The 10,426-nt window shown below is 39.3% G+C and overlaps 1 protein-coding gene across 1 annotated transcript; it reads right to left on the reverse strand.

The window, feature by feature from the left end:
* Positions 1 to 820: 820 nt before the first annotated feature.
* AHSP (alpha hemoglobin stabilizing protein) lies at positions 821 to 1,681 on the reverse strand. The gene is made up of 3 exons (XM_080830464.1): positions 1,637 to 1,681; positions 1,389 to 1,467; positions 821 to 1,189 (listed from the first exon to the last, which is right to left on the reverse strand). The coding sequence occupies exons 2-3, from the start codon at positions 1,461 to 1,463 to the stop codon at positions 986 to 988; spliced, it is 279 nt and encodes a 92-aa protein (XP_080686590.1). The 5' UTR covers positions 1,464 to 1,467; positions 1,637 to 1,681; the 3' UTR covers positions 821 to 985.
* Between the last annotated feature and the right edge of the window lie 8,745 nt (positions 1,682 to 10,426).

A 10,426-nucleotide genomic window follows, 5' to 3' on the forward strand; every position in this document is an offset into this window, starting at 1 on the left:
AATGACAGGGAGTGCTCCTTGCTCTCCTCCTGCCAGCCCACCAGCACGGGCTTTGGCTAACCTCTGATTTGTGTGCCCAACCCCCTAGACTGGCTCTTCCTGCCCCTTCCCACTTCTATCCCTCCTCCCCTGATCACTGGTACTGGGCACCTCTGAGGCTCTCACAATGAAGAGGTTTACAGGGTTTAGAGGCTGAAGAGAAAAGAAGTCTAAGCTAGGGGAAAATGCAAAATGGTTGGGGCCTCAGAGGCAGGAAGGAATCTCTGCTTCTCAAACCTGAGAGCTGAGGCTGAGGATTATAGAGCCAAAGGTTTTCCTACCTGAAAAATAAGGGATATATAGAACGGTTTCCAAGATCCTTTCCAACTCTAAATCACAATAATGCTGCAGGGAGGTATTCTGTAGTATTAGAGCCATAAGTTCTTAGAACTTTGTTCAAGCTGGGGCTAAAGGCAAGGAATTGGAAAATTGAGGTCAGTGACCTCTTCATTCCACCTAGCATAGGGTGAATAAGACTGGAAGTCTTTAACAACTTTCTTCTAGACAAGAATTCCACATGACCACAATTTCTAGAGAGCTTTTTAATTTCCTTTCCTTCTTTTTTTTTTTTTATGACTCCTCCCTGCAGCACTTTCTCTTTAGTCTCTGCCTGTCTGGCCTCTCCTTTATACTGCCCAGTGGCTACTTAAGACTGCTAACCTCTGCTCTAAAGAAATTAAACACCTGAGAGCATATCTAGGAAGCAGAGCTAAAGGAAAAGGAACCAGCTGCCTCCACAAGTCAGGGACAAGCAACTGAAAAAGAACAGAAGAGCCAGGAAGACCAGCAAACCAATTTGGTCTTTATTGAGGTGTCAGGGTAGAATAACACCATAAAGGAGCAGAGCCTGAGCACTTGAAGAACACAGAGGCAGGATTTAAGGGTTTCTTAGAGATGCAGGTCTGGGTATTTGGGCTAGGAGAAAGGCAGTGGGTGATTTAGGTGCTCAAAAGGACTTCAAGAATGCCCTGTACTTGGTCAGGAAAGGGGCAGACAGAGTTCTTAGCTCTTGCTCAAGTTCCTGTAGAGCCCTCTCCTGCTCTTGCTGCTCCCCTACCATCTGCTTCCTGTAATAGTTGATGTAGAAGTTCACCCAGTCATCCACCATAGTCACCATGGCTTCTTCAGGTATAGGAGGATTAGGGAAGACCTGCAGAGTGAGGGGATAGCAAGGGAGAATATGGTTACCAGTGTGATTCAGAAATAACTCACAAACTCCAATATCCTCCTTTCTCTGATTTCCATCAACTGCACCATTGCTCTCCCAACTCTAAATTATTCCCCCTTCTCTCCCCTCACCCATCTGCCAAGAGTCTCTGCCTGTCCTTTGAGACAGTGCCTGGGCTTACCTGCTGATTCAGCAGAACATTAAATTCCTTCATTCCTGTAGAAATGAGATCCTTATTGGCCTGAAGAAGAGCCATCTGCCTAAATTAGAGAAAGATAGAATTTAAGTATCCTTTTTCCTCGTTGTTGGGTATTTCCCCCCAATTCCCTCATTCCCCTTAAAAATCTCTGGTGCCTTGCAGGACCACCTCTCCAACACCTTTCAAATCATGCCCTGCTCTCAGATCACATTTCTCCCACGCTGGCTCACCTGCAGGTCCACCAGTGCTATGTATGTCTCACCCACACTTTCCAGAGTATGTAGGCGTACTGAACTAAATGTAGGCAAGGAGTCAAGTATCTGCCTAAGAGGGAAACGCCCTGCATCTAGGTCCTGAAGGAGGGTGATAAGTCAACCAGGGGATGAGACAGAGGGAGACGTTTCCCTGAAGTTAAAAGATAGAAAGGCCAAGAAAGACAGATAAGTGGGGAGACCCAGAAAACCAAACCCATGACAGATCCTTGCCATCTACCCACATCGCAGTATCTGCGCTCCAAAACTAATATTCAGGACAACAAAACTAATATTAACTGATTCCCTGTTACATGGCAGACAATTCTTTTCATTTTATTTTAACTCCAGTATACTTAACATGCAGTGTTATATTAGTTTCAGGTGTACAATGCAGGGATTCAACAATTCCATATGTCACCCTGTGCTCATCATGCCGAATGCATAATCCCCATCACCTGTTTCACCCATCCCCCTACCCACTTTCCCTCTGGTAACCATCAGTTTGTTCTCAATAGTCAAGAGTCTGTTTATTGGCTGGCCTCTCTCCCTCTCTTCTCTGTCTCTGTCTCTCTTTCCCTTGCTTGTTTGTTTTCTTTCCTAAATTCCTCATATGAGTGAAAGCATATACTATTTTTCTCTGACTGACTTATTTGCTTCATTCACTTATATTCTCTAGCTCCATCCATATTGCAAATGGCAAGATTTCATTCTCTTTTATGGCTGAATAATATTCCATTATATAAATATAAATATATATATATTTCCATGGCAATTATTCTCCAATCCATAGATGATATATTATAGCAGCTACATTAATCATATGTGTCAGGCACTGTCTCAAGCATGTATTAAGGTATTTATCCTTATAAAAAATTCTATTGGGCAGAGACTAATAGAAGCCACATTTTGTGGATGAGACACTTGTAAGATGTGGAAAAGTGGACTCTACCAGGCTGTGCCCCATAAGAAAGGAAACACATTTGGGATGCCTAGATGGTTTAGTTGGTTGAGTGTCCAGCTCTTGGCTTCAGGTCATGTTCTCAGGGTTGTGAGATGAGTCCCCCATTGGGCGTCATAAGATTCTCTCCTTCTGAGTTGAGGGAAATTGGAGGGAGAGATGAACCATGAGAGACTATGGACTCTGAAAAACAATCTGAGGGTTTTGAAGGGGCAGGGGGTGGGAAGTTGGGCCAGACTGGTGGTGGGTATTGTGGAGGGCACGTATTGCACGGAGCACTGGGTGTGGTGCATAAACAATGAATTCTAGTGCACTGAAAAGTAATAAAAAAATAAAAATTTTTTTAAAAATACAAAAAAAGATTCTCTCCCTCTGCCCCTCCCCCCACTCTCACTCTCTCTTTCTCTCTCTAAAATAAATAAATAAATAAACATTTTTTTTTAAAAAAGAATAGAAACACATTTTTCTTGTTCTCTACCATATCATCAGGTATTTAAACAATCAGAAATACTTTTTTCTTTTTAAATATTTTCCTAATGTCCATTTTTAGTAGATGTTTTTCAAATTTTGAAATCCCTAAATGCTATTTGAAGTAAGTGCTTTGAAACAATTGTTTCAAAACAATACAAAAATGTACACTGAAAAAGTTGGTCATTTTTGTTTCCTCCTCCAACAAAGTAGCCAGCATTAAAGATGTATTTATTTCCTGCCACATCTTTCTCCATTGAAAAACCAACATTCATAGGTACCTACATACTTATACAGGCTTTGTTGATTTTCTTTTTTGTTTATAACATGTTCTTAATTAATATACAACAAAATTGATTTCCCTTTGTGTACATTCCTGAATTTTATTACATAGATTCATATAACCACTACCACAATTATGACACAGAATATTTCTATCACCCTATAATTCCATTATAGGACATCCTCAAAAGCACTAAATTATTGTGATAGGGAAGAGACCAGTGGTTGGCAAGGTTTAGGTATGGGAGTGGGGGTCATTACAAGGGGTAGAATAGAGGAGCTTTTCTATGATGCTACCCCTTGTAAAGACCCCCACTCCCATGCCTAAACCTTGCCAACCACTGGTCTCTTCCCTATCACAACAATTTAGTGTTTTTGAGGATGTCCTATAATGGAATTATACAGTATATAACTTTGAGAGTGGTTTCTTTCACTGAGAATAATGCCCTTAAAGTTCATGCAAGTTGTTGCAAGTAGCAGTAAGTTGTTCTTTTTCATTGCTGAGTATACATCACATGCATACACTATAGTTTGTTTATTCACCCCCTGAAGGACATCTGGATTATTTGCAGTTTGGGGCAAGCATGAATAGAGCTTCTATAAATATTTATGTACAGACTTTTGCATGAACATGTTTTCATTTATCTAGGGTAGAAAATATTTGTTACCACTAGGAGAAAAAATTGTAATACAACCTGACAAGGAACATGTATACAGAATTTATGGCAAACGCTTATAGATAATAAGACAATCTAGGCTTCTAAATTGCTGAAAGACTAATATAGACATTTCAAAAAGAAGATATACAAATAGTCAATAAGCATATCCAAAGACATTCAACATTATTACTTTTCAGGGAAATACAGATTAGAGCTACAGGGTGATACCACTACATGGCCACTACAATGACTAAAATTTTAAAAAGACAGATTAAATGTTGGTGAGTATATGGGATGAATAGAATTATGATACATTGCTAGTGAGACTGTAAAAGTGGGACTTCCAACCACTTTGGAAAACAACCTGGCAATTTTTTTATAAAGTTCAAAATACACTTACCACATGACCCATCAATTTCACTCTTAGGTAGAGTCCTTGAGAAATGAACATACATGTCTACAAAAATACTTGCATGCAAATACAAATGTTCACATTATTATTCATAATAATAAAAAATGGGAACAACCCAAATGTCCAATAACCACTGAATAGATATACAGATTGTGGTATATTCACTCAATTATATACTACTCAGCAGTAAAAAGGAACGGTCTAATGGTACTCATGACAACATGGATGAATCTCAGAATAATTAGGATGAGCAAAAGAAGTCAGACATCCAATTAAGAGGAAGAAACAGGGAAATAAAAAAGACATGAAGTGGTGAGGTAGGGGGACTGAAACAGGTGAAGGGAATTAAGAGAACATTTATCCTGATGAGCACTGAGTAATATATGGAATTATTGAGTCACTATTTTGTACAGCTGAAACTTAATATGACATTGTATGTTAACCACACTGAAATTAATTTTTTTAAAAAGAAGCCAGACATGAAATATTATTATATACAATATAATTCTATATCTATGAAATTCTCAAATAGGCAAAAATAATCTATAGTGACAGAAAGCAGATTCAAACACGAGTGGAGATTAAATTGCAAAGCTGCCCAAGGGAAATTTTTTGGACAACAGAAATAGATATATCCTGATTATGACAAGAAGTTTCATGCACTGTTAGCAGGAGTGTAAATTGGTAAAGTTTTTAGAAGGATAATTTGGCAGTACTTGTTCAAATTAAAATATATATATGCTTCAACCCAATGATTCTGCTTTGAACTCTATTTTAAAGAATTATTCATAGTCAATGCACAGAAAGGCCTGCACAAGGAATTTGCCACAATAATAATGAAATTATTTGTAATAATGAAAAGGCAGAAAAACTCAAACACTCATTAATATGGGAAGTCATTAAAGAAATAATGACACATTCATATTATGGCATGACATGCAGTTATTAAAATAAATGAGGTAGATATTTATGTACTGATATGAAAAGATATTGAAAATAATGTTAAAAAGGGATGCCTGAGTGGCTCAGTCAGTTAAGCACCTGCCTTTGACTCAGGTCATGATCCCAGTGTCCTGGGATCGAGCCCCACATTGGGCTCCTTGCTCAGTAGCAAACCTTTTTCTCCCTCTGCCTGCTGCTCCCCCTGCTTGTGTGCACTCTCTCTCTCTCTCTCTCTGACAAATACATTTTTAAAAAATCTTTAAGATAATGTTAAATGAACCATAGTTAGAGCAGACTACCCTGTAGGAGTAGGGATTAAACATAAAACTCTCTCTCTCTCTCTCTCTGGGTATCTGTGTGTCTAGAATAGTAAACAATGTTCAATTCTGGGGACTGACTAATATTTGTTGGGAAATGGAAAAAGGAATAAATGTCAAGGGAGAACTTGATCTTATCTATCTATATTATTGATTGAATTATTTCACAGAAAGAATGCATCCTTCTATTATTTTTATAATTCTTGCAAAGAATACAAAATTTAAAAGGTAGAAAGAAGATGGTGTCATCCTAAAATCATTAGCCTCAAATTTGAATCCTGCCTCAGTGCCTAGAAGAACTAGGCCTAGCATCTGTTCACTAAATATTTGTTGAATGAATAAATAAATGAATGCTTTTGCCACTTTTCAGCTCTGTGACCTTGGTGAAGTCACTTCACATATATAAGTTCAGTTTCCTTGTTTGCAAAGAAGGGAAAAAATAGTAACTACTTTACAAGGGCTATTGAGAAAATAAATTCATTCATACCACAAATTGATATTTGGAACCTACCTTGCACCAGGAACTGGAACAGGGCACTAGGAATATATTCAGTGCCAAAGACAAAATTCCTGTCCTCCTGGAGTTTATGTTCTAGTGGGAGGAATAAGAGGATGAATGGTAAAGGTAACATCTGAGAGATAGGGCAAGACCCAATCTACAGAGCTTTCTGGGCCATGACAAGAAGTTTGTGTTTCATTTTCAAGTGTGAAGAAAAACCTCCTTTCACAAAAGTAATAGGAAGCCAATGACATTTAAACAGAGGATCTTTAAACTTCATGGAGAGTGGACTGTAAGGGGACAGGAGTGGAAGTGTGGGGATCAATGAGGGTAAAGTCAAGGAGACAAGCAGCTTGGAATATTCTGTCCAGTGTTTGGTATACTGTTGAATGCAGACTACCAAGAGGTTTCACGGGGATAGGAAAAGGGGAACCATCACACATCTCTTTGTCAAGCCATTGATCAGGACACTTCTGAAAGAAGTGCATGACGAGTCCTTGTCCTCACTTATAGTTCAGTTGGAAAGATAGGACATAGGTACCTAATAAAAACAAATATAAACTGACTCCAGAAAGCATATGCTAAGAGCTAAATAAGTGCTACAGTAAACAAGGGCTGCCATGGTCTCTGAGCAGGAGAAACCAATGGGGATAATTAGTGGTGGGCAGTAGAGCTGAGAGGTTCATAATTAGTGTGATAATATATACCAATTTGCCCAGAACAGCTCCAGGCTGTTTCCCCAATGTAATAGTTAAAAGTGCTTCCTCTAGGGGCACCTGGGTGGCTCAGTGGGTTAAGCCTCTGCCTTCGGCTCAGGTCATGATCTCAGGGTCCTGGGATCGAGCCTCACATCAGGCTCCCTGCTGAGCAGGGAGCCTGCTTCCTACCCCCTCTCTCTCTGTGCCTGCCTCTCTGCCTACTTGTGACCTCTGTCTGTCAAATAAATGAATAAAATCTTAAAAAAAAAAAAAGTGCTTCTTCTAGAGAACACAAGCAGCATCCTCTTCGACCTCAGCCATGACAACTTCTTCCTAGAAACATCACCAAAGGCAAGGGAAGCAAGGGCAAAACTGAACTTTGGGGCTTCATCAAGATCAAAAGCTTTTGCACAACAAAGGAAACAGTCAACAAAACCAAAAGACAACTGACAGAATGGGAGAAGATATTCACAAATGACATATCAGATAAAAGACTAGTATCCAAAATCTATAAAGAACTTCTCAAACTCAACACCCGAAGAATAAATAATCCACTCAAGAAATGGGCAGAGGATGTGAACAGACATTTCTGCAAAGAAGACATCCAGATGGCCAACAGACACATGAAAAAGTACTCCACATCACTTGGCATCAGGGAAATACAAATCAAGACCACAATGAGATACCACCTCACACCAGTCAGAATGGCTGAAATTAACAGTGAGGAAATAACAGATGTTGACAAGGATGCAGAGAAAGGGGAACCGTCCTACACTGCTGGTGGGAATGCAAGCTGGTGCAGCCACTCTGGAAAACAGCATGAAGGTTCCTCAAAAAGTTAAAAGTAGAGCTACCCTATGACCCAGTAACCACACCCCTGGGTATTTACCTTAAAGATACAAATGTAGTGATCCAAAGGGGCAGGTGCACCTGAATGTTTACAGCAGAATGTCTGCAATAGTCAAACTATGGAAAGAACCTAGATGACCATCAACAGATGAATGGATAAAGAAGATATGGTATAGATATACAATGGAATACTATGCAGCCATCAAAAGAGACAAAATCTTGCCATTTGCAACGACGTGGATGGAACTAGAGAGTATTATGCTGAGTGAAATAAGTCAATCAGAGAAAGACAATTATCATATGATCTCTCTGATATGAGGAATTTGGGAGGTGGGGCGGGAGGTTGTGGGGGGTAGGGAAGGAAGAAATGAAACAAGATGGGATTGGGAGGGAGACAAACCATAACAGACTCTCAATCTCACAAAACAGGGGCGCCTGGGTGGCTCAGTGGGTTAAAGCCTCTGCCTTCAGCTCAGGTCATGATCCCAGGGTCTTGGGATCAAGCCCCACATTGGGCTCTCTGCTCCACAGAGAGCCTGCTTCCTCCTCTCTCTGTCTCCCTCCCTGCCTACTTGTGATCTCTCTCTCTCTCTGTGTCAAATTAAAAAAAACAAAAAACAAAAAACTGAGGGTTGCTGGGGGGTGGAGGGGTAGGAATAGGGTGGTTGGGTTATGGACACTGGGGAGGGTATGTGCTATGGTGAGTGCTGTGAAATGTGTAAGCCTGATGATTCACAGACCTGTACCCCTGGAGCAAATAATACATTATATGTTAATAAAAATAATTTTTTAAAAAGTGCCTCCTCTAATGAGATGCTCAAAAATTCTGATTTGGATAATAAATGATATGGTGTTGCTAGTCATGAGGGCCATCTGCCTCATATGGAGCAAAAAACCCCATATTTGAATACTTGACATTAACTCCAAATAATGGTCAACACTTAAAAAGCATGCCCTGTGTGCCAAACATAATTTAAAAGCTTTACACATGTGACTCATTTAACCCTCAATCCAAACCTACTGTTGTAGGTCTAGTATTATTGCCATTTTATAGATGAAGAAATAAGAACAGAAAGATAAGAAACTTGCCCAAGATCTCACAGATACTAAGTGAAAGAACCTGGGTTCAAACTGAGGCCCTCTGATGGAATTCATTTGTACAGGTTGGCTTCAGAGTTCAATGCATTCAGAGACTAACATTTAAAATATTACACATTTGTTTGTATGAAGGTTCCTCAAAAAGTTCTAAATAGAACTACCCTACGATCCAGCAATTGCACCACTAGGTATTTACCCAAAGAATACAAAAATACTAATTTAAAAGGATACATGCACCCCAATATTTAAAGCAGCATTATCTACAATAGCCAAAAACTATGGAAACAGTCCAAGTGTCTATTGACTGCTGAGTGGATAAAGAAGATGCAATATATACATATATATTTATTAATTAATATTTATATATTATACATAAAACACACAGTAGAATATTACTCAGTCATTAAAAAAAATGAAATCTTGCCATCTGCAGCTACATGGATGAAGCTAGAGTATTAGGCTAAGCGAAATAAGTCAGTCAGAGAAAAACAAATGCCATATGGTTTCACTTATATGTGGAACTTCAGAAACAAAACAAATGAGCATAGGAGAAAAATAGGATATAGAGAGGCAAACCAAGAAACAGACTCTGAACTATGGAGAACAAACTGATTGTTACCAGAGGGGAGGTGGGTAGGGGGATGGGTGAAGTAGGTGATGGGGATTAAGCAGTGCCCTTGTTGTGATGGGCACTGGGTGTTGTTTGAAAGTGTTGAATCACTGAATTGTATACCGGAAACTAATATTACACTTTATGTTAACTAACTGAAATTTAAATAAAAACATAAATAAATAGATAGATAGATAGATAGATAAAGCACTAAACATTTGTAACCCTTCAATTTTTCACTCTAACACAAAACTCAAAACTTAAAAAAATAATAATGAAGTGACCCAGGTCTATCTTAGCATCAGAGAGACTCTGTGTAGGTCTCAGATAAGGTGAGGCGGGGTAGAAGGGTGTTCCAGGCTGAGGTCTAAGAGAAGGTGATAGTTTGGGAGAATCAGAAGTTTAAACCAGAGAGTCAGATTGTGGGAGTCCAAGAAAGCCAGGCTAAGAAACCAGGATGTTTTATTTTCGGATAAAATAAAGGGCACTTTGGTCAAATTTCTACTTTGGAATCAGTACATTGCACTAGATGGAAGGAGAAAGGGAGAGAAGGAAAGAGAAAAAGGGATGAGTTAGGGAAAAAAAGAGGGGGATGAGTTGGAAGAAAGAGAAACGATCTCTTTAGACTCTTACCCCAGTTTCATGGACCCTTTCCACCAATAAACACACAAGAACTTCTTGCCTATTTCTTATTTTCTGAGACTATTAACCGCAATCCCTTGATTTTCTCATTCCTCAGATGTCCTAAGGATCCTTTCAGAAATAATAGTCTTCCAGGAAAAACAAGATGAAAACAGAGAGGGAGGCAAACCCTAAGAGACTCTTAGCTCTAAACAAACTGAGGGTTGCTGGAGGGGTGGTGGTGACCGGACAGGGTAACTGGGTGATGGGCATTAAGCAGGGCACTTGATAGAATGAGCAGTGGGTGTTATATGCAACTGATGAATCACTAAATTCTACCTCTGAAACTAATA

The sequence above is a fragment of the Martes martes genome, assembly GCF_963455335.1.
Source record: "Martes martes genome assembly, chromosome: 18".
NCBI lineage: Eukaryota > Metazoa > Chordata > Mammalia > Carnivora > Mustelidae > Martes > Martes martes.

Bases quoted from the DNA above. Each gene is read 5' to 3' on its own strand.
- AHSP (XM_080830464.1), bottom strand. From the start codon at position 1,463: ATGGCTCTTCTTCAGGCCAATAAGGATCTCATTTCTACAGGAATGAAG. The intron at 1,190-1,388 runs GTAAGCCCAGGC...CTCACTCTGCAG, and splicing joins ATGTTCTGCTGAATCAGCAG to GTCTTCCCTAATCCTCCTAT.